This window comes from Ailuropoda melanoleuca, chromosome 2, assembly GCF_002007445.2.
Source record: "Ailuropoda melanoleuca isolate Jingjing chromosome 2, ASM200744v2, whole genome shotgun sequence".
Classification (NCBI taxonomy): domain Eukaryota; kingdom Metazoa; phylum Chordata; class Mammalia; order Carnivora; family Ursidae; genus Ailuropoda; species Ailuropoda melanoleuca.
In genome coordinates, this window is record NC_048219.1 from 101,548,207 (window position 1) to 101,572,322 (window position 24,116).

The following is a 24,116-nucleotide window of genomic DNA, read 5'->3' on the forward strand; positions in this document are numbered from 1 at the left end:
GATATTATCACGTGACATGTAACATCTGGAAAACTTCACTGTATAATCATGAGAGAATGAGAATGAAAAAAATGACATTTTAGTATTATGAAAAAGATTTTGACCCCGAAGACCCCTGTGAGGGCCTTGAGGGACCATGTGGCTAAAACTTAAATCTAGATAGAAAAATAGTAAGAGAGAGAGAAAAAGAGAAAGAGAGAGATAGCCAACCAGCCTGGAAACCTTCTTTCCAGATATCAAGATAGCTACTGGTTTTCCTGCGAGAAACGTTCTTAGAAGTGAAGTCACAGGTCTTGATTGTAAAACAAAGTTGTATGTATGCCAGGTAGGTAACGAAGCTGGGTGGGAAATACACTTTTCATGGTCTTAGGACCTTGGCCATAAAAGCAGTTCATCAGCAAACCTCCTAAAACTTGGAGACGCCATCCAGGCCAGGCCAGAGGTACAGAATAGCACTGAATGAGTATGTGCTTGCCCCCAAAGACTGGAGGAAGACTGGGGCATGAGCGAGACACTGATCCCCTGGAGCCTGCCAGCCCACAACTCTGTCTGGTCCAGAGCCACACAGGCAAGCTGGAGGAGGTCAGGTTATTCAAGATAATTCTGACATCAGATGTAGGGACATAACCTATGGGGTTGTTCCAGTGAACAGGGAATTAATCCTATTTCAGATGTCAATAAATCATGAGCTGGAAGGCTTATGTAATTCTGCGAGTTAAGTTAAATGCTCTGAGGATATGCCAGAGACATGCTGGAAATCAGTGTCCAGGAATCTGAGTTGGATGTTAAAACCCAAATCTGAAAATGAGCCATAAGAAAAAGGTATTAAATATATAGCAGACAAAAGTAGCCAAATTAATAACATAGTTCAAGGTGACACCATCAAAGTAAAGGAGATATAATTAGTTCATTATAATTCTGTTTCTGACAAGTGATTTAGAAATCAAGAGGGAGTGGTCCTTCCTTCGCCCTCATTTTTATTCTCAAATCATTTTCAGAAACAATTCTCCCTCCCTAGACTACAGGTTGTGAATATCTTGATAATGACCAAGTGTATTTTTAAAAGTTAACTCCAATTCCCAGAGATTCAGATAAGCTGGAGTACATTAATTGACATTTTCCGAAGTCCCGAGTTACAGGGCTAGATATGTTGCAATACCAAATGCTTAGTTTTTCTATTTCCTTTATGGCCCACTTGTCCAGGAGATGGAAAGCGATGTTCCTCACTGTTTTATGCAGCCATATCCTGCTGGTTGCTCCCCACCTCCGGAGCCGTTAAGCAGCAAAAACTCATCATCTGTTAGTGGTACTGCTGAATTATTCAGGGAAATCCTTAACCAAAATAAATGGTGACTATTCCATCCAATTTCTCCACCTCCTCACTTTCCCATCTCTTTTCCCCATGGGCAAATCTTCCAGTCTTTCAAGCTTATGATCACTGTTAAAACATGCGGGGAAAATCGAATACCCAAATAGCTGTATTGCACTTAGGCTTAAAGTCAGTGCTTAGTTTGGTACTGGGATACTTCCAGTCAAAAAGGAAATGTGGTGGAAATGGGCGTTTGTTTAATAAGGCTCATCTAAGCTTTTTTATGACCATCTAAGAAGTATTGGAAGGATTCCTGTTACAGTAGGATCGACCTTTTAATTTGTTTGTCCTGAGGCTGATGTTTGTGTTCGGCTACCTCCTCCTCCGTGTGGCTTCTCAGTGCTGTTGCTGCCTTCACCCAGAAATCTCTCCCTGAGTTGCATGGAGGCTTGACGGGTCTCTGCTTCCTGCTCAACCCTTTTTCTCCCTCCCCTCCTCACGTTCAATTTCAGGAATCCTACTGCCCTGTCAGCAACTTCCATCCCTCTCAGATCTATCCTCTGTGAACACCAAAAGAGTAGAAATAAGAAATGGTTAAAAGAGAATGGACCCATGGATGGGGAGAAATAAGTTAATAGGCTGTTGCTTTTCATTATAAATGCTTCCAAACAGTTAAACTTTTTGACCATATACTTACAATACTTCAGTGAAAGTGAATCATTTCATCATTCTTGTTAACTCCAGAGCTGTCTTACAAAGATATTGATACGTCTATATTATTCCTCTGTTTAAAACCCTTTGATGGTGCCCATTACCTATATGATAGCAGCATAACCACAGTTATATATTCCTGTGCTTCTGCACATGCCGGTCCCTCTGCCAGGAGTGCAGATTCCGTTGGTAAGGATCTTGATCATTGTGTCAGAATCTTCTTCCCGGGACCTGGGTTTTACAAAGGACCCCATGGCTGCCCCGGCTTGGTTTTGACAGACTGCCGAGTAGTGCTCTGCCCGGGGTGAGCCGGGATGGGTCTGTCTTATGTAAACTGAAGAGGGCTAATTAAATCCTTTGGGCTTGCCCTCCCTGTTTCCCACAGCAGTCTGAGCTGTCAGCCGAAGAAAGTCCAGAAAAATTAGGAACCTCCCAACTTCATCGTCGAAAAGTCATCTCCTTAAACAAGCAGATTTTGCAGAAGACTAAACATCTGGAAGAGGTTGGTGTTTTCTTTTTCTAATGTCATTCAAGTAATATGAAACTTCTCTTCAAGAAGGGAGAAACTGGGGAAGGAGTGGAGATGTCCATGTTAGAATGGAGGTTCGAGCACGGAGATTAGCATACTACAGCCCTGGGGCCAACCCAGCTGCCACCTGTTTTTTTAAGTGAGGTGTTATTGGAATACATGCACATCTATTTGTTTACGTATTTTCTGTGGCAGCTTTCAAGCTCCAGGGGCAGAACTAAGTAGTTGCAGCAGAGACCACATGGCCCAGAAAGCCTGTCATATTTACTACTTGGCCGTTTCCAAATGTGGATCACAAAGCCTGGCCCAAACTGAAGGTCACGAGACTTAAGAATGGCATTTATTGATTGACCGATGTTCACTGAGCCCTGCTCTGTGCTAGGCACAGAACTAGGCTGTGGAGATGAATGAAGGACTCACTCCTTTTCACACAACGTCCTTGTGGAGGAGGTACTACTACTACCCTCATTTTATGAATAAGGAAACTGAGAAACAGGAAGTGAAGTCGTTTTGCCTGTGATCACACTGCTTACTGCTGGTTCAACCGAAAGCTGGAATATGTGGATCTTCCTCATTGTTGCAAATCGCCTGCGTAGTGCAACATAGTGTATACGTACTATAGTTACTGTACTTGTCCCCTGTTCATGGGTATGTAGGTTGTTTCAGGATCGCCCCCCAACTCTAAATTTATGCTACCGTGATCATCTTTGTAAAACGGTCATCTCTGTGCAAATATGTATTTGTATAAGATTGATTTTAGGAAGTGGAATTGCTGGGTCAAAAATATAGACATTTTTTATTTTGCTCGAAACTATCAAATTATTCACCAATCATTTTACCAGTTTATATGTCTACCAATAATATATGAGAGAATCCAAGCTCTTTAAATCCAAGAACCCCTGTTCCAAGGTCATGCAGGTAGAAAGCAAGCAGGATGCACGCGTGGCCTTGGTGACAACCGTGGGGAGAGTCCTAGCCCAACAGAAATGGAAGGGGGGCAGAGCAAGAGAAGGAGTAAAGAGCATCTCATGGTCCGACAAGGGAATGTGCTACAGAGGCATAGAACTGGAACGCAGCTAGTGGGTAGCTGAGCAAAAACAGATTGAGGAAGGAAAGAGGAATCCAGAAAGGGGGTGGTAACCCGCTGCTGAATTTGGGGGTGAGTCTAGGGGTCAATGATGAAGAAGAAAATGAGGGTAGGACAATCATTAAGGATCCCAACAAGATGAAAAGTAGGCTAAGCTACTGGGACATCCCCTGTGTGAGAAAAGATGGTCAGATAAGCAGATGAAGAGAGCTCTTATTAGTTAAATTAATCAAAGGAAAGAGATGAGTCTTCCCTTCTTAGCAAGCGATATCCCTGCCAAGATCCAGCTCGCATGAGTCTTTGTGGTGAAGCCTTCCTTAGACTCTCTGACAAGCCAGACTCTCATTGGGTCTCCCCTGAGCCTGACTCGACCCCAGCTATTCTCATACTCTGATTCCCAGTTCACGGGTGCAGATCCTTGCAGGCAAGGACTGTGTCGTATTCATCACCTCCTCCCACACACCTCATGTGCGCAGAGCATTGGGTAAATGTCAGATGGGGGGCTGGGTGGGTGCATGGGTGAGAAGTGGACAGGAAGGTGGGAAATGCCAGGACCCCTTCCTGGAGCCACAAAAGGGCTTCAAGAGATCAATCACTATTCAGGAGAAAAAACAAACTCTCCAGAAGTCCTCTTCTCTGCCAGTTACACAAACAAGTCAGTGAAAGTTCTCATTGCACAGATGGCTTCCTTTGAAAAGGGAAAAACCAGAGCCCACCTGCTTCCCTGCTTTATCACTCTTGCTCTGTGCTTGAGTTGACTTCTTGGTAGGCCTTGTTGGAAATGTAACCATTCATCAGTCATGAAGACTAGAAGCATGATTTAGGAGTAATGATTTCTGAAGGCGACATAATTCTTAATGGATTGCTTACATGTTCAAGGATGGGGCAAGTTATTTTGAAGCAATCATTGAGATACAGGATAAAATTTCTCTTTGTTAATTTGTACGCTGCTAATAGCCAGAGCCTGATGTCATTTTCTGCCACTTTCCCTTTTCAAAAGTGAAAATGTACAAACCCTTTGAGCTTTCGATGAATGTTTTCAGATTTCTGAAAGTTCACAGACAGCACGAGGATATACTTTTTGGGAAGGAAAAGAGAAATGACATTTTCCTGATCTAAGTTTACAATTGTGTAACTTTGAGCTGGAAAAGTAATTCATTTTCTGTCTCTTCATGTTGAAGTCCTGAATTCTTTCTTCTATCTCAGATTGTTTGCCAGCCAGTCATTTTCTGTGCTAGAATCCTGAGTTGCGAAATGCAGTTTGTATTCTGGGAATGGCCACATTAGTTAAGTGAACTGATTGTAGCTGTACAGAGAAGTCAGACCTTGATTTGAGTCCTGGCTTTATCAGTTAGCAGCCGTGAAAGTTTTGTCAAGTAACTTAACCCCTCTGAATCTCTATTTCCTTATCTGTAAAATAAGAAAAATGTCTTCTTCCATTGAATGTAAGGATTCAGTGATGGGATTTATGCCGAATATCTAGTTGGTCACTTGACATGCGGTTGGTGCTAATTGTATGAATTTTGTCTTCATGTGTTGTTGGCAACCATTCTAAAAGTCTCACATTCACTCAGTTTATATCTCTGGTGAATTTCCATTTTGCCATCCATGAGGCGGGGAGACCACCCACAGCTGTGCTGTTTGAGGACTGAATGAGAGCAGGTATCTTTTCTCTTTCTTTTCCAGCTGCAGGCAAGTCATACCAGCCTACAAGCCAGATATGATGAAGCAGCAAAGTCTGACAGAGGTGAGGAGATTTTCAGAACCACTTTTGACCTGCACCACTCATGGAGTGCCTTGTATCATCAGTCTGTGTGGCGTCTCGGGGCTCGGGGCCATCTGGGCACAGAGGACAAGCACCTGGTAGTGCGTGACCCCTGCCGTCAGTGTACCCACGCTGCCATGTTCTAAGGCCTCAGCGGTCTTGGCAGGAGACGTTGCCATGGGCCCTGAGGATCGGGAAGGGCTTCCTGAGGGAGGCCAGGCTGATGGGCAGGGCACAGGCCTCACAGAGCTTGAAGGGCCCCTCACGGTAAGTGGGCCCTGCTCTGCTACAAACCCCACAAGCCACAGGCTATAGAATAACTTCAAAATACTGAATTCCTAAAGAATGAGAAGGTTTCTTTTTATAAGATGAGAGCACTGCAGAGGGCTGTAATTTGTTGTTCAGAATTGCTGGTTTTCTTCTAGGCGGGACGGGGGACGGGGTCTCAGGAGGAGGAGGAGGGCAGTGGGTATATTTCAAACCACGGGATCTGTTTTCTGACCTGGGTTTCGAGTGTGCCATCTCCCATCAGTGTTAGAATGTCGTTTACCTCCCACTTCTCATTGCCTAGGAAACCGGGCCAGGAAAACAAACACTTCCCATGCCAGCTCTGTCATGAGCAGAGTTTTGCTATTTCTGTCCCTCGCATCTCCATAGAAAGCTGTCCTCATCTGGATCCGATGGTCTCTCCTCGATGTGATTTTGGTGCTCGAGCTCTAGCTATACTTATTAAGGACGGCATACGGGGCCCCGCCCAGCACTTTCTGAACCATGTGGAAGCAGAACTGATCCTCAAAGACCTCTCGCAGACTAAGGCAGTCCCCCTCTTTTCTTTAAATTTCACATCAAATTTGCCCACTTAAAATGCTTGTTTCTGTAGCAATATGTAGCACTCAGGTCACTGCCTTGCTGTCAAGCTGACAAAACTTTTAAATTCTGACCTGGGCTAGTCTCTTCAGTGATTGTCGGAATGTTTGAAAAGGGCAGCAAAAGAATGAGAGAATGAATTTTTTTTCATTCTTTCCAAAGATGCCTGTGTTGCATTTGGACGGGTGAGCTTTCTTTACACTGTTCTGACGGCATTCCTATGGGCTGGATGGCAGACTCCTGGGGTGAAACCCCTGCCACTATCTAAATGTTAATGCCATAGAGTCCTTGGCATGAAGTTTGCCAAGTCATGGATCAGCCCTTGTGTAACCATCTGGGGGAGATTAAAGGCAAAGCATCTTGATAATCAATTTCCTAAGACACGTGCCTTAGGATATAAATCCTATGTGGCTCTGAAGTCGTGTTCTTTGTACTAAACACTAAATCAGGTATTTGTTGAGCTCCTTTCATGTGCTAGAAAGGTAGGGAATGTGATTTAAGTCAATAATAGGGATGGTCTTCTTATCCTTAGATAATCATAGCAGCCAGCATCAGTGTGTGCTGGGTGTGCTCTGGGCACCTCCCTTGTACTAGTTCCCTGACACTCTGTAACCAGGCTAGAGACGCTGTTACCATCCCTGTTCTCCAGATGGGGCACTGAAGCCGTGCAGAGGCTGCCAGAGCTCCAGCCCTGGCTGTGTGGCCCCGAAGACCTCTCCGAGAGCTCCCTCTCTATGTAGTAGGGCAGTCACACTAAGTCCCATCTAGGGCAATGGGAGGCTGTACCAAACCTGGCCCTCAGCCACTTCTGAAGAAGCCTGACTGGTCAGAATACTGAAGACCAGACCCCTGAATAAGTAATGAACTTCACCCATGGGCCTCAGCCTCCTTATCTGTTCCAGTCAAGGATTGGCCAGCACGAGCACTCTGACCCTTTTCCCCTCCGTGTGCCCTGGTTTCACCTTCTCAGTGACACCTGCCCTCCCAGGATAACCTGGCAGCACCGAAAAACAGGGAAGACCTGTCTTTCCAGCAGATCGAGTGAAGTTGAGCAGGGCAGGGAAGGTCAAGGACGGATAGCAGTACGTGACACCTGCGGGGAGGCTTCATGCCCCTGCCTCGGCTGGCCGCTCGCTTCTAGCCTGTCCGCTTTTTAATTTCAGCAATCACGACTTTAATTTCCTGTGTGTGAGGTTGATTCTTTGTAGTATATGCAGCATTCTCTCCCATTTCTCTACGGGCATTAATTGTGTCTAAGGTTTTTCATGATCTGTAAACTTTCTTCAGATCAAAATTCATTTGTTCAGTTTTATTTCCTCATTCGTGGTTTTATCTTCCTTCAGATGTTTGATAGTTCTTGGTGGTATGCTTATCTTTGATTCTGAAACTTCCTGTTACCAGCGGGAATTGGATTCTGTACCCATTGTATGCAGCCTGCTCTGTGTGATTATTCTGGAAGGGCGGGTTCTACTATTGGGTGAGATCAGCCAGGAGTAAGTAGTATTGGGATCTGGGCACTCCACCTTTCACCAGTCGGGTCTTGCCTATTCTAGGAGCCTGCCTGCCCCTGGGACTTGAGCTCCAGCTCAAGGTTAGGGGAGGCACGCTTCACTGCTCAGCCCAGCTGGCTCTCTTACTGTGATCCCAGCCCTGCAGACCAACCTTCCTGTGTCTGCTGACCCCACACAGCAGGCCTCCCCAGCCCTGCCTCTCTGTTGGCCAGCTTGGGCCTGAGGTACCCGCTCCCGTGTTTGAACGTAATTGTCTGGGTTTTTTAGGAGTTGAGGCAAAAAGGGCTCATTGTAACTTGTGCTCTTCTGTTTTCAGCTAGTACTCTTGGAACTTTCTTAACTTGCTTTTTTTTTTTTGAGTAGGTAGCACAATTCACCCAGTTCAAAATTCAAAAATTCAAAATTCAAAAAGTACTGCTGTAACAGTCCAACAGTACGACTATATAATTACCCTCTCCAGGGGGTAACCAGTTTCAGAAATATTTCATGCATATACAAGTAACATGAATAGCCTATTATACATGCATATATTCGGGGTATACATTCCCTTATACACATTGGAAAGACGTGGCATCAGTGTTTTGTACGTTGTTTTCTTCCAGCTAACAGTAGAGCCTAGAGATCATCATAAAAGAGCTGCTTTGTTCTTACTTCTTTTAGCAGCTTAGCATTCTATAACTGTACACCTTATAAATGGAAATCTGAGTTTCTTTAAAATTTCTATTTTAAAATCCTGTCTGACTCAGAAAAAGAAAGTGAGATTATTCAAGAAGATGGACTTAACCCTACCTCTGCTACTAGCCATGACCGTGGTAGTGTGGCATTTCAACCAGGTCTGTCTCTTGTAGCCTCTTCTTGTTTACCCCTTCCTACCGACCTGCTGAAAGGCACCTGCTATCAGTGTTACTTTTGGCTTTCCACCCATCTACTGCTGTGATTTAGAGCTATTGCCAAGGTTTCTTGTACCAGAAGGGTCCGGGTTTGACCTTTCCGTGTCATGCTCCCCACCCCATCCTGTTTCTCTCATCCACCTATTTTCTCAACATACAGCCAGATCCAGCGGGCTGGGCCAGCTGCCAAAAGTGGGGCACAGATGTGAGCCGCGGGAGGGACGGTGCGCTCACTCTTCTGTCCTCCCCAGTCCCTAGCACCAGCACCTCCTTTCTCTCTCTCTCTCTCTCTCTCTCTCTCTCTCTCTCTCTCTCTCTCAGCTGAAGCGTCACAGTGAGAAGCTAGACAAAGAGCAAGCAGCCCTGGAGAAGATAGAATCCAAAGCGGATCCCAGGTGAGAGGTTTCAGCCTGTGTGTATTTTCTCCTGGAAGAAAGTAATTCTGCCAGTGCCTGGTGGTTGATTTTGCTTGAGCACAAGACCAAGGAGCCCAGAGTCATTGCCTCCAGCCCCACGCAGGTCACGTCATTCCACATGCCTGATCCAGAACATGGCAACTCCCCATCCTCGGGCACATGCTGCCTTGTTGGGCTGCACTGAGTCAGACACCTCGTTCTCATGATTCCCCTTGGCAGCAGAAGCAGCACGTTTTTGCTTTAGCTGTTGCTTTTTTGGTTTTTCTGTTTTTAAGAACCAAAGAATACATTCACAGAACAAAAAGATGTGTGGTGAAAGTCTTCCTCCCACCCCTGTGCCCCAGCCACCCAGTCCTCCTCCTTGGAGTCAACCCTTGCTACCAGTTTTTTTACTGGTAACATTTCAGCCCTGCCTCCTTGGGATTAAAGGTGCAGTATTTTTTTTTTTTTTAACCAAGAAACAGCTGCTGGGCTTTTTTTTTTTTTCATTTTAAATTAATTGTCTTTACCAATTTAAATTACATATAAGACACACTTACATTTGACCTTTTTAGCACCAAATCAGTTAGGTGGTAAAAGCTCCCTAAGTGTCTTTCATCTGAATAGTACTGTAAGCAGTCCCAGATTTGAAGGACATTGTTAGCCAACAAGTACCCACAGATTACTTGGCTTGATAATCAGAAACCCTTCTTTCATGATATGGAGCAAAGTCCGTCAGGTACTTGACATTTTTATTTTCAAATTAATTCTTTTAATGACCCTAAGCAATTTGTTTCCTTTTCATGGAAATTAGAAATGGTTTGTGATACTGTCTATGCTCAGAGTACTGTTGAGTAATTGGTACCAAGGAGATCCAGGACTCTTGAAACTCATTGATGTTTCTGAGTTGACATTTTACTTCTAGGTTCTGTGATGTTTGTACGTGGCCTGACGGACTCGGGTGTATAAATGAGTAATAATGTCACTTAAATGGTAGTCATTATCACTTGTGGAGAACCCATTAGACACTCTTGGAGAGATAAAGGAACTTAAAAAAGGAGCCCCTCTTTAGCTGGGGGCTTGGTTTTAGTTGTGATTCAGAAAATCATCCCAGCTTTCCGTATGTCATTGTTTGGTCTTCTCTCTTCAGTACCCTGCAGAACTTGAGAGCACTGGTAGCCATGAACGAAAGTCTGAAAAGTCAGGAACAAGAATTTAAAGCACATTGTCGAGTAAGTGTTGCTTGATGCCAGCAGACCTTGAACCAGGACTCTTGTGAAATCTCTCACCTTACCTCCCCTTGTCCTGTTGTGACATCCTGCTCTGGTGCCGTCAGGAAAAGTAGATTCCTGGAGCAGTTCTGTCAGTCGTGTAAGATGAATAGGGTGCTACAGTGGGTGCCCCCAGGAGTACCAGAAGCGAGTGAGATTAGTAACTAAGTGTGCCAAACCCCAAATTGACAGCACAGTCTAACAAACACAGTCTAACAAACGCTAATTTAATATACATATATTTAAAAGTCTTATAAAATATGAAAGGATAACATCATATGAACCAGGGCTGTGCCGTGAACATAGGTTGTCTATCGTGCGATAAGCGCTCGTTCCTGGCCGTCCGGCTCAGGGACGGTGTGTGCACAAGTCCATTTACCAGCTCATCTGAGTTTTGTAAATATTTGTTTGGCTTTTAAAGGAGGAGATGACACGGCTGCAGCAGGAAATTGAAAACCTGAAAGCCGAGAGAGCGCCAGGCGGAGAAGAAAAGGTAAATACAGGCTCCGAAGGACCTGTTAGGTGCTGCTGTGACTTATCAGTGGAAGGATTTCTGGAGGACTGCAGCAAAGAGTGTGATGCTAAGAAGGACCGGCCAGTTCGTCGTAACCGGTCCTCTGAGCATACACTTCTCAACTGTTTTTCATCACAGGGTTTTCTTAGATTTCCGTCCCCCACTTTCTCCTCCACTGGTGGGTGAAAGGCAACAGTGGGTGTGCACAGCAGCAACCCCAGACAGGAATAACCAAGTGACAAGTCTGGCCTCTCCCACCAGTTAGGGAAGGGGTATTTCTAGGAAACTTCTGAGCTCTGGTTCCCATGCAACCTGTGCTCTAAGTATTGTACCGCTTTATTCATTTCATCCTCCGCTCCTGCTTCGGGACAGGCCCCACCCCTAAAAGGCGGCAGTGAGCAGGAAACAAGAGGCAGCATCAGAGCCCCAGCAGCCCTGAACATGCTGGATGTACGAACACGTCTGACCAGCTGCTCTCAGGACAGAGGACTTGCTCCTCCAAGGAGCTTATGTGAATTTCCATTAAACGTTAAGTTAAAACACAGACCAGAAAGAAAAGTGTTTCTTTCACCAAATAAGACTGTAGAGATTGCTGTGTGTGTTTTTCCCTTCTCACACTTCATTCCAAGCCCATTCCCTGAGGCCCCCTGTGCTTAGGATGCACGAGCTGGACATGGTCTCAGAGTCCTAACTGCACCCTCTCCCTTTAGAACCAGCTCAGGCAGCTCGAGGCTCAGGGAGGGAAGAGACTGGTTCAAGCCAGCCAGCACCAGTCCACGTGCCCTCCGCTGGGGGACTGTGCCCCTGGCTGTGCAGCACGTATGTCTTGGGGGTGCCTCCGTGCTGGTGGGACAGGACTGGCATGGAGGAGCAGCAGAGTCTGGCCGTGCAGTGGTGTCCTGGGACCATCATCACACAGCTGCCATTTCCGGTTGTCTCTCAAACTTTGCACCTCTAGGGCTCAACTCGTCAGCCCGGTCAGCCTCTGAGTTTGTACAAATCAGACTTTCAAGTGCTAGTTCTCTTCTTGGTAGTCACATCTTGTTAGAGGGATTATTACATTCCAAGACAGTTGCTGTTTGGCTTGTTCGGGTGTGACACCCATTTAGGAACAATTTAAAATCTGTGAACTGTCCCCCATCGCCACCCCGACCCCTTCCTACATGCGGACCCACAGCTTCCGTCCCATTCCCCTCACTCAGGAAAGTGTGCATTACTTTTCATCATTTCAGAGCCTGTCTGCTGGAGAGCCACATGGTGCCCTAACCCCTGTGATGACTCACAATGTAAGTGCCTACCCATTCTCAGCACCTCCATTGTCCTCCGTGGGAGTGGTGGCCAGCTTTGTGCCCTCCCTGACAGCTTCTCACGGCTACTTTAATTTTCTCTCTGACCACTACTTCATGTGCGGGCTCTCGGGGCCATTGCCCCATTGTACACACATAGCCCTTCAGATGGAAGCAGGGTCTCCCCAGGGACGGCCCTGAAGGCTGCCATTCTGCTGGGTTTTCTCCCAGCACTTTGTGCAGGCATTCTGTGTCTGCTGTGGTATCTCAGCTGAGGAGGGGAGAATCGTGCTTTGGCCACACAGGCTGGTCATAGCGCATAGACTCTGAGGGGCGGGGATGATGCAGGGGGAAAAACTACTGTACTACATTCCAAGGTCAGAAAACTATATAGGGCCAAATGGGAAATATTTTCAGCATGGTGTGCAAACCCCACTGTAGCAGCCACAGTCAGTATGTAGATGAAAGGACATGGCCATGTTCCTATAAAACTTTATTTACAAAAATAGGCAGTGAGGCGAATTTGGCCCAATGGTAGTATGGTTTTAGCTCGCGGGCAGTAGTTTGCGGACCCCTGTTCTGAATAAAACCAGTGTTCCCAGCTCTCCAACAAATGTCCTGGAGAAGGGGAAAAAAAAGGAAGAAGAGCAAAGCAGGAGAGCCTTCAGTGTTTGCCTCTTCCCTTTTGCCCTCAGACTAGAGAATGAGCTTTCGGAGTCCTGTAGTGCAGTCATGTGGGTTTGCACGCAGCTGAGCCCTGTGGAGGAGACTGAGTGTGTGGGGGGCGGTGTGCGTGCACGTCTACACACATGTGCTGAGGGAGAAGACACCTCTGACCCCTTTAGTAGCTCTGTTTGATGCAGCAAACCATCTAGCGATGCCTCTTACCTCCTGGGCTTCAGTGAGAGCTGGTTTCTCTCTCGTACCTCATTGCTGTGGGAAGAACTTTCTGAAGTGATGGCAGTGTTCTGTAGCTACACTGTTCAGTATGATAGCCACTAGCTCCTTGTGGCTACTGAGCACTTGACGTGTGGCTGTTGCAATTGAGAAACTGAATATTTTTCAATTTTAGTTAATGTAAATTTAAACAGAGCTAATGGCTATCAAGTTGGACAATGTAGCTCTAAGTAGAAATAAAGCGTCACTGTAAGCATGGGGACTTAGAGCAACTGATGATTTAAGTAATAATTATCTCCTTATCATCATAGTTTTCCGGGGGGGCCACATAAATTTGGGGGGTACTTCACTTAAGAACGCTAGACCCCAGAAGAAGGAAGAACTGTTATACAGTGAGATGAAAGAGTCTCAAGGATCTCACATGACACAGGACCCAGACCCTAAATTCGGCCATTTGAGAAAAGAAATTTGTGGCCTCAGAATGGAGAGATATAAAAATACTCAGTTTCAAAAGACTTCATCGAAGAATGAACATTTCCTGCTCTTAGATAATTGTGTCCTTTTCCAATTTTTAGGAAGACCTAGACAGACGGTATAACATGGAGAAAGAGAAACTTTACAAGATCCGTTTACTACAGGTAAGTGAAAGCAAGAACAAAAAAAACACCTATGGGGCGCCTGGTGGCACAGCGGTTGAGCGTCTGCCTTCGGCTCGGGGAGTGATCCCGGCGTTCTGGGATTGAGCCCCACATCAGGCTCCTCTGCTATAATCCTGCTTCTTCCTCTCCCACTCTCCCTGCCTGTGTTCCCTCTCTCACTGGCTGTCTCTATCTCCGTCGAATAAATAAATAAAATCTTTAAAAAAAAAAAACACCTAAATACAGCTAAAGTATCCTGTGGAGAATGAGGAAGTCCCAGTATCTAAGAAGGATGGGTACGGAGGCTGCTGTTTGCCAGTTTTCTGTCTGGAGTGGAACTATGTGGTTTAAGATGTTGACAATAACACCTCACATCAATCAGTATGTTACTTTCACGGTCATCTCGATGGATTTGATTGAGGTCCCTAGGTGGAGAGTAGGTATTAGCTTCATTTTCTATATGACGAAATTGACTCAAATCAGTTAAGTACTTCTCCAAAGTCAAGCAGCTGGTAAATGCCAGGGCTAGCATTTACGTTCCAACGCTCTTGTCTAGTACTTTTCTTCTAAAATCATGTACCCATTTTAGCGGGCTAATTTGATAACCTTGGAGGTTTGTAAGAAAGCCATCAAATATGGGAGAAGCAGGTTTTAGAGTTGGGTCCAAAGTTAAAGTCACATAGAGTCAAAATTTCATTGCAAAATCCCTTGCATTGCCAGGATCTGCCTCATGGAAGCCCAGAAGCCCAGAGTGAACTCGTGTTGTCCTTTGCCTTGGGCCTTCTCCCTGCTCTCAGGGAAGAGAAAGCCAGGCTCCGACGGGAATGGTCAAAGGGCTGCAGGGGCTAGTGAGCCCTGTCTCTTCTGTCTCTGGCTCATGCTTATTTTGCTGAGCTGTCGGGTTAAATTTGGGTACATCATATTTGTCCTTGATACGGGGACACTGCTAATCTTTAAAGAAACAGAATTAAATGAAAGCAGGAAAATACAGCTGCTTACTTGAATACTGTGACTGCGTGCTTACTGTGTGTATATTCAGTGTTGTGTTAGGCGCCAGGAATAGTAAACGGGATGGCCCGTTTTCTGGGAGCTGGCTGGCTATTTGAGAACCAAGATATATGCAAATTGCCTGTCTTGGGCAGCTTCAGACTCTCTAGAGGGAAGCTGCAGTAAAACCGGAAGCCTGCTGAGAGCCTGAGCCAGGGCGTGGACCATGGGGCTGGGTGGAAATGAACCAGGAGAGAATGAGAAGCTATCTCTGATGGAACTTAGCATCAGCTGGGTCAAAGAAACAGAGGAGTCAAGGATGGTGCTTGAATTTTCTGACTTGGGTGAATACTTGTATTATTCATTGAAAAAAAAACATTAAAGAAAGAATAAGGCTCAAGGGGGTATGTGTGAATAGGAGTGAATTATTGAGATCTGTTTGCAGCTCTTAAAACCAAGTAGAAATGTCCAAGCAGTGATTGGGTGTCAGGTGTAATGCTCAGGCTAGCCTGGGCTGGAGATTGGGTGGTAGCACTGTGTCGGTGGGAACCAAAGCTGTGACCATGGGGTGAAACCTATGTGAGGACAGGCAGAGGAAAGGAGGAACCCCCCAGTGAGGTAGCTGGAGGCATGGGGAAGCCAGGGTCTTGTGGAAGCTGAGCAGAGGGCCAAGCAGGGAGAATGATAAATTTTGCTAGAAATCAAGAAGGCTAGAAGCTGACAATTATCTACGAACCATCTCCCAGAGAAGGTCTGTGGTGACCTTGTTGAGAGCAGTGCGGTAGTGATGGGAGAAGCCAGCTGCCAGTGGGGAGAAGGATGGCTGACAGCCCGGGGGCAGCTGCAGGCACTGGGAGCTGTTATTGCAGAAGAAAGAGGCTGCTGGGGGGCACCGGGTGGCGCAGTCGCTAAGTGTCTGCCTTCAGCTCAGGGCGTGATCCCGGCGTTCTGGGGTTCTGGGATCGAGTCCCACAGCAGGCTCCTCAGCTATGAGCTTGCTTCTTCCCTCTCCCACTCCCCCTGCTTGTGTTCCCTCTCTCACTAGCTGTCTCTATCTCTGTTAAATAAATAAATAAAATCTTAAAAAAAAAAAAAGAGGCTGCTAGCTGAGAGGGGATCAGGGCTTAGTGAAGGGCTGTTGAGGGGGGAGGGACTTTATTCTATCTAAATGCTGGTAAGAAGGAGCCAGTAGAAAGGGAGAGGTTAAAGACGCAGTAAAAATAGTAAGAATCCTGGAAAAAAAAACAAACGCAGGAGTCCGAGCCTGTCTGACCAGAGCCACAGAGACCCTACTTTGGTTTTGGTGGGTTTCTCACCAGGAGGCTTGTATTTCCCCAGTACGTAGAGACCCCCACTCGCTGCTGTGAGCGGGGCAGGCCGGAGAGTGAGATGGGGTGGCACAGAAGAAAGGGAGAGGTACGGGAGCCCAGCCACACTGCACCATCCTGCCTCCCCAGGTGCCGTCAGTGGCCGGTTTGGCTCCTGTACCCCCAGTCCACGGTAGGGCGAAAGTGCTAGAGAGGTACTGTAGGATTAAACTGTAGGAGCTTTTCCATAGGCGAAGGAATTTGGAATTTATATGGAGGCAGTGGGGTGGCATCCGTTCGTCATCTGGGAGGCCTTCCTTTTCATTCCCGTTCCCCATCTGGTGATGGCAGAATCGGCTACTCTAGAGTCCATTGGGGGCCTGGAGGGATGGCTGAGGGCTGTCCACAAAAGCCCTTCCCTCTTAGAATCTTCCGTCCCTAGCCATTCATTTGCTGCCTTCTCTGGTTCTAGTTCATAGCCACACACACCCCTTCAGCGTGTGGTGCAAAGTGGGAGGAGGGTCCACCAGAATCTGAGATGGGGGCCTCAGGCCAATAGCGGATTTTTGGGTGGGGTGTGTGGTTATGCTCAGGAGGTGGGGGCAGTATTTTGGCTCCCCAGAGAATACATAACACCTTTTACCAAATCGTGTTTTCTCTGCCTTCCTTTTGCATTTAGGCTCGAAGAAATCGAGAAATAGCAATTTTGCATCGCAAGATTGATGAAGTACCCAGCCGAGCTGAGCTCATACAGTATCAGAAGAGATTTATTGAACTCTACCGCCAGAGTAGGTGCCTCGACCACGAACACTCTCAAGACTGGTCCTGGGAGGCGAGGGTTCTGTTCCGCGCGAGCGTGGTAGGGTGTGCGTTGTAGCACAGCTCGTGAAAGACGCCACCGCAAGGGGCTCCCTGTCATCCTCAGGCCCACTGGGCCCTCATTCTGCATAGCCCTCTGCTCAGTGACCCTTAGCCCCAGGAGCAGCCCTGGGATGCTCTGCTGCCCTGTCTGTGGACAGATTGAGCTAATGGGGCTCTTAGAATGACGTTTCGAACCCGCCCTCTTCCTGGTCAGCCGTTTGGCTCCACTGAGCTCCCCATCCACTTTCTAGCCTCACCCGGGACATGAGCACTCCGTGATAGAGCACCTCTGGATCAGTCCTCACTCATTGTTCTTCTCGATGAACTTTCTTGCCCGTGTGGTTGGTCCTTGACTTTGACAGCGCTGTATTCACCCAGTAATCCAGGACTGGGTGTCCCCCAGCCGGAATCAGTGAGCTGGTCCTGTCAGGTTCAGAGTGGCCCTCAAAGTTGTCACTGTCTCTCTGTTCCCACTGCTACTGTGATAGCTGTTCCTGTGTCAGAGCTCAGCTGGATGACCATTAGCCAGTCTGTATACCCTTGTCTGAGTCCCTCACCCACTGCCTGCCGTGTCACCTCTCTCTCTGCTGACCAGTCTTCAGGAGCTCCCCAGGCCTCCTGAAGAAGATGTCTCTCCTTATTATCTCCAGAACCTCCCCAGTCTAAGCGGCCTGCCTGGAGGACCCCTTTCCCCCTCTGAGCCCATATTCTGGTTTCCCCAGTCCACACACCGCCCCGCAACACACCAGGCACTTTGCCACACATCTTAGGCCTCAACTCCTCTCGTTACCTGTGCCTAGGACCCCTTCTCAACTCTGTCAGACCCAACTCCGATCTTCCCTGCATTGACCTCGTCCTCTAGTGAATATGGTCCAGACCCAGTCCTAGAATCTGGTGCTTTCCTCCTAAGTCATTCTATAGGGAAGAGTGAAGAGGAGATGGACAGAGATGCAGAGCAATTGTATGGGGAAGGATGTTGGGAGTCTGGTGAACAAGACCTCCCCTTAGTCATATGCACAGAAATGGGAAGAAGGTTCTAGGCACATATTCCGCCCTAGGTTAGGCATGTCATTCATCCCGTTGGTATTTTGGAGGGCCTGCTGCATAGGCCCATGCTAAGCATGGGGATAACAGAAGGGAGCAGGCTGTGGCTGCTGCCCAGGTGGGAAGGGAGGAAGCCACATAAGCGGGAGGAGATGGCATGCTGCCTTCCCCGTCCTTGGCACCTTCCCCCCACCTCCCCCGGATGCCTCACCTGAGAGGTGGGCCTCTCCCTCCCACGCCTGTCCCACGTGCTGCCGGGTTCCTCAGCGCCTCCTGCCAGGGGCCAACCCGCAGCAGCTCTGCACAGGCTTGTGTGCACCGCGCGGCTCCCACAGATGCCAGGACAAGCCGGGCTCCTGTGGGTGCGCCTCCAGGGCAGGAGGTGCTAGGGATTCTCTGATCCATTTTCTTACCCGTGTGCTGATTTCTCTGCATTTACAGTTTCAGCAGTGCACAAAGAAACCAAGCAGTTCTTCACTTTATATAATACCCTGGACGATAAAAAGGTTTATTTGGAAAAAGAGGTAAGAACTGTATGAAAAGAAAATAACTTAATCAGATGAGCAGAGACCAGGGCTGTTGACCCCAGGAAGTTCAGACAAGCTGAATGTCTGGGAGGCAGTCGGCGTAAGTGGAAGGAGCGTCTGCTCTATGCCCAGTGCTGGGTCGCAAAGTTAGAGAGGAAGAGACGCCTCGGAGCGAACGTTGCACAGGTGCATGGGCTGACATGGGACTGGTGGACCGCGGTTTCCTAGTGCCTTGTGAGGAATGACGTCTAGAGAGAAACGGGCACATGGAGGGGGCCTGGGCTGGTGAAACTTTAGTTTGAGTTTTAAAGGAAAGAAAGAACCAGCCAAATAAAATGGACGGTGGGCTCGTTCAAGTTGACGCAGAGAAACTAGCTATTTAATCATCCGTGGCCCCCAAGAGTGAAAAGGATTGCCCCAGGTACTGACGCCCCCTCCGTGACCTCTGACACTCAGGTTGAACCCACTCATGATTCAGGGCTCCCTCACATCGGACGACAGATGGTTGGAGCAGGGTGGCAGGATGTAGCTATGTTTCAAGGAAGAGGGAAAGGAACAACGTGGTTGTCACAGTAGCAGCACAGCGGAGTGGAGAGAGCATACACTTTGGAGTCAGACAGATTTGGGTTTTATTCTGTAAAGAGGGCATCCCACGTGCTTTGTATGATAATGAAGGAGACAGAATGGGAAATGACAGTGAAGGTCCTTGCATCTGGTGGCTCCTGCACGTGTATAGTTCTGCCTACCCCTTCACCTCGAGGTCAACAGAATTAGTTTCCATTTCATCGTCACCTTGCCACCTGCACTGATTACCCCCTTAATAAGAACCATATCGCAGCTGCATCTTTCACGTGACCCCCCCCCAAATGGAGGCATGTGTAATTAGCATCACCTTTATTGGCTGTTGTCAATCAAACCAGATCAGTCTCTCTCTTCCTAGAGGACACTTCCTGAGGAGGGATGTTGTGTTCTGTTTTTCTCTATATCCGCGGTCTTACACAGTGACAGGCACATGACAGGCATTTGATAAATACTTGAATACATAAGTTGAGTGCATTTGGTGGGATTTAATGTCAGACCTGGGGTGGTGGGTATAGCTCTGCTCCACACCGTGGCCTTGGGATCGTTCCACCTAATGAGGAGAAGATTTACCAACCCTAACTTAGGGACGGGCCAGCCCCTTCTGAGAAAGTCCATCACCTTCCTTCATCAGTAGTGTTTAAAGTTGTTGCATTCTTTTAAAAGCTAGGAGTGTGCAGGGGCCAGGGTGTGAGCTTTTTAATTCCAAGCCACATTAATATAGAACTTTATATTTGGGTAAATTGTGCCTTTTATTCCAAATCCATTTATGCCTGTGCTGTTTTAGCTTTCAAGCATCCCTGTGGAGTCCTAAGGACAAGAATATCATTTCCATGTTACAGACTGAGGTCCAAGGAGGGTAAATGACAGGCTGAGTTAGTGACACAGCCAGAAAGAAGATCGAGTTTCTGGACCCTGGACTCAGAGCCCTGCCTCGGACTGTATCACTGGGGCAGCAAGAGGGTCCTCCTGTGTGGGCTAAGGCGTGCTCCACAGGAACGGGCCCTTGAGTGATGCATTCCCATGTAGGCTCTCAGAGCCGCCCGGCAGCTGGCCATGTTGCGAAATTATAGGATGGGCACCGTGTCCTCGCTCTCCACCCCAACTGACCCTCTGCTGAGCTGATAGCCCTGAAAATAAAGAACACTGTTTGCTGAGGAGTAAGGACCCGTGGCAGCTGCCCAAAGGGCCCTAATGTCTTTGCGGAATTTAGTTCCTTCTAGGAGCCCTCTTCCTACGTCCCTGGGGTCATGGGCTGTCAGAAGGTAGATGCTCAGGGAAAAGCTGTGAGGCTAAGAACACGCTGCTCTTTTTCTCGTGTTCTTTCATCTCAGTAAACAAGGTGCGCTGCTTTCAGAAGCAGCGTCCAGGGGCAAGACAGCCTTGCAGTGGTTGTGGCCATGCAGGGATCTTTCCTCCTTTTGCTTATAGTTTTTCCTTTTTCTTTTCCTTTCCTCCTCAGATCAGCCTGCTGAACTCAATTCATGAGAACTTCTCACAGTAAGTACTGGCCGTCCTCCTTCCTGTCAGTACCCCGGTGTACCCTGCACTGTGCACTCGGCTTGCCTCCCTATGACAGGAATTATGGGGGTGAGACAGGGCTAGACAGGTGGGTTTTACACTTTCACCCCTACTGCTAAGCGCACCTGTGTCTTGCTTTACACGGTCTCAGTGTTCCTGCAAAAATACAGTGACGTTAGAGTGAGTCTGAGAAACACTAAGGAATATCTTGGGGAAAAAGTAACTTTCAAGTAATTTGTGCCTCACAACTGTGATCTCTCTGGTGATTACTTTTGTCTTGTTAAGATTAGATCAAAACCATCAGTTCTTGAGCACACAGAGATGCTCCACAATCTAGATAAGGAAATAATCTAACTTTTAAAAAGGTTTTTAAGATCTAATGATAGGTTTTGTTTTTAGGTCAGTGTGCATCTTCTAAACTACTTTATTCAGATAAGAATTCTTTTTCCCCACAAATTGTATTGCAAGGCTCACCTGTCCCCAAGTCATGCCAGCCCGCAAGCGTGCCCAGTGGCCTGCCCACCGTCCGGCAGCCCAGGGCTCGCTGTCTCTACAGCCTGCTCCCTTTGCTTCCAGCACAAACCTCTCTTAAGCCCCTGGCAGGTGACTGGTGACTACGATCTGAATGGATTACGAACTCTAGATCTTAGGCTTCATTTCTAATTAAAAACAAACCAAAAACAAACAAACGAACCAAAAACCACAGCTCCCTGATAAGATTCAGAGTCAATTAGTGACTTATAACCCTGCGACGTTTCTAAAAATGGTGCCTTCATCATCATTTCCGGATAATTGAGAGAGGCTACAGTGTTGAGTGTTTGATGGTGCTGTGATCAGCTCTGCTCTGCCAGCCCATGCTGTGGAAGAATCCTCAGTCGCTGTATCCGTGTGCTCTGATTCTTCTGGGGCCATTCCCAGCGCAGAACAGGAGGATAAGGGAACGGTTTCAGGACACCAGGAAATCCACTCATTTAGCTGCTGCCTGTAGAAACAGGACCAGGTTTCCTGACTGTGGTTTTAGGGGAATCACAGAATGTGTCTACTCAACTTGAGCAGTGCCTCCAAATCCTCAGATTTCTAAAAACTAAGTGGAATTCATTTCTTAGGCAGTGGATGTCATCATCAAAGGAAGAAATGTTTTTGTTGATATTTTTTTTTTAAGATTTTATTTATTTATTTATTTGACAGAGAGACAGCCAGCAAGAGAGGGAACACAAGCAGGGGGAGTGGGAGAGGAAGAAGCAGGCTCCCAGCGGAGGAGCCTGATGCAAGGCTTGATCCCAGAACTCCAGGATCACGCCCTGAACCGAAGGCAGACGCTCAATGACTGAGCCACCCAGGCGCCCCTGTTGTTGTTGATTTTAATAACATTTTGTTTTGCTTTAAGAATTCTAACACAAATTACTTAAGCAAATTATAGAGAAAGAGGGGAAAAAAGATTCATATTCAGTTATGAGATGAGGCTAGTGGTCGTGCCTTCCTCAGAGTTTAGAATCCCTGACTGCCTGGGACCCAGGGGCCCCAGGGGTCCAGCACACCTCACAAAGGCATCATCTGAGCATGGGGCTGGCTCCTTGACACCTCCCCCTTCCTGAGCATCCTGCATGCTGGTCTTCACTCTGCCGATTGTTCTTTTCAGAGCCATGGCCTCCCCTACTGCCCGGGACCAGTTTTTACGTCAGATGGAACAGATCGTAGAAGGAATCAAGCAGAGCAGAATGAAGGTGAGAGGGCTTGTTTTCTCTAGTGCAGTCGGGATCTCATACTGGTTTCGGAGAAGGCCTTGAGAAGAGCAGGCCTCTTCTGCTTGTCCTGGGAATGTGCTCCCAGTCCTGAAGACGCACCTTAAGTGTCCGCAGCGTGGGTTCCCAGCATGCCTCTAGCCCTGCAGTGCACAGCGCCAGCTCTGCAGGCTGCTGGTTTAAAGGCAGCTCTTAACAGTAGCCCCATGGATTGAACACCTGCTATGGGCCAAGCGTGGTGCTGGCCCTCCTAGAAGCCTTCCTAAGTGAGTAGTGTTACCCCTGTTGTGTAGATAAGGAAGCCAGCTTTCACCAGCGGCTTCCTCTCTTGCCCACAGCCTCTTCTTCGCTGGATCTTTGGTTCCTGAAATTCTACCATTAGAGATTCATTCCTTAGGATCCTGAGAGCATTTTAGTTTTCAGAAATGCTCTATAAAAAATGCAAATAATTATCAAACTGAGTTCTGAAGTGAGAGGGTATTATGCCTCTGAAGAGCAAAGAGGAATCAATAAGCATTGTGGGAGTTCCAGAGATAGTTTCACAGAGAATCATTCAGTCTGGGGCCAGTGTGGAGTTTTCATCAGTTTGTGGCTCTGTACTTGGGCCATTTTGACAATAATAAGGATTTGATGACTGTCTAGAAACCAGATGTAGCCAGTTTTCTACCATTACAACAAGATGAGTCCTCGCTAATACCACCACATCTCTTTTGATCCCTTTAAAAACATGAGTTACACCAGAGTGGCCCTCAGGCATGACAGTCAAACCTTCTGGGGACTCAGGGCATGTCCTCTCACAAGCTGGGGGCAGAGTGGTGCAGGGAGTGATGCCAGAATGCAAACACACGAAGGAAGCGGTGCCTGTAGTCCTTGTCATCACAAAAACCCACTCACAGAAGGCAAACCTTCACCCTGCCTATAATCTCATCTCACAAGAGATGAACTAAGGGCAAAAGCTCTTTATGTCCCTTTCCCTGTAGAAAATATTAATCTCCCCATTAATGACTTCAATAAAATGATGTCAGTGGAGGGAAAAAAAAGAAATTACCACCAGTGACAAGACTATTCAACCCCCAAAATGAAAGCAGTCGTAAGACACCACGTGACCTGCCTCGTGCACATGCACAAACCCAAGGCAGGACAGCCCCTTCTTGATGAGCTAGGTAGGGTATAACGGAGGAGGAGGACAGAGGGCCCGGCTAACTGCACCCTCTAACAGCCCAGATCACAGCGTGACGGACCTCTCCACCCTGCCCTCATGCCATCACGCTCCTTCTTGGGGAGCTGCTCTTTTTTTTTTTTTCTTTTTTTTGAGAATGAAAGAGCCGGGGGGGGGGGTTGTTGGGGAGGGAGAGAGAGAATCTTAAGCAGGCTCCATCCCCAGCTCAGAGCCTGGTGCTGGGCTCCATCTCACGACCCTGAGATCATGACTTGAGCTCAAATCAAGAGGCAGAGGCTCAACCTACTGAGCCATCCGGCACCCCGCAGAGCTGCTGTTGTCCATAGTAAAGAACACTAGGAGTTGATTGGGTTTTTTGTTTTTTGGGGTTTTTTTAATAATATTTTTTTATTATATTATGTTAGTCACCATACAGTACATGCCTAGTTTTTGATGTAAAGTTCCGTGATTCATTACTTGCATATAACACCCAGTGTACCATGTAATACATGCCCTCCTTAATACCCATCACCAGCCTATCCCATTCCCCCACCCCGCTCCCCTCTGAAGCCCTCAGTTTGCTTCCCAGAGTCCATAGTCTCTCATGGTTCATTCTCCCTTCTGTTTACCCCCCCTTCTTCTTCCCTTTCTTCTCCTACTGATCTTCCTACTTCTTATGTTCCATAAATGAGGGAAATCATATGATAATTGTTTCTCTG

The 24,116-nt window shown here is 47.3% G+C and overlaps 1 protein-coding gene across 1 annotated transcript in view; it reads left to right on the forward strand.

Annotated features, from left to right (window-relative positions):
• Window positions 1–24,116, forward strand: part of CCDC93 (coiled-coil domain containing 93) — an 87,385-nt gene that overhangs the window by 52,918 nt on the left and 10,351 nt on the right. Inside the window, 12 exon segments of the mRNA XM_034642012.1 lie at window positions 2,406–2,522; window positions 5,323–5,360; window positions 5,362–5,383; window positions 8,991–9,064; window positions 10,215–10,296; window positions 10,757–10,828; window positions 12,082–12,135; window positions 13,608–13,670; window positions 16,644–16,752; window positions 18,311–18,393; window positions 20,438–20,475; window positions 22,136–22,220. Of these exon segments, the coding sequence (XP_034497903.1) occupies window positions 2,406–2,522; window positions 5,323–5,360; window positions 5,362–5,383; window positions 8,991–9,064; window positions 10,215–10,296; window positions 10,757–10,828; window positions 12,082–12,135; window positions 13,608–13,670; window positions 16,644–16,752; window positions 18,311–18,393; window positions 20,438–20,475; window positions 22,136–22,220 (837 nt within the window).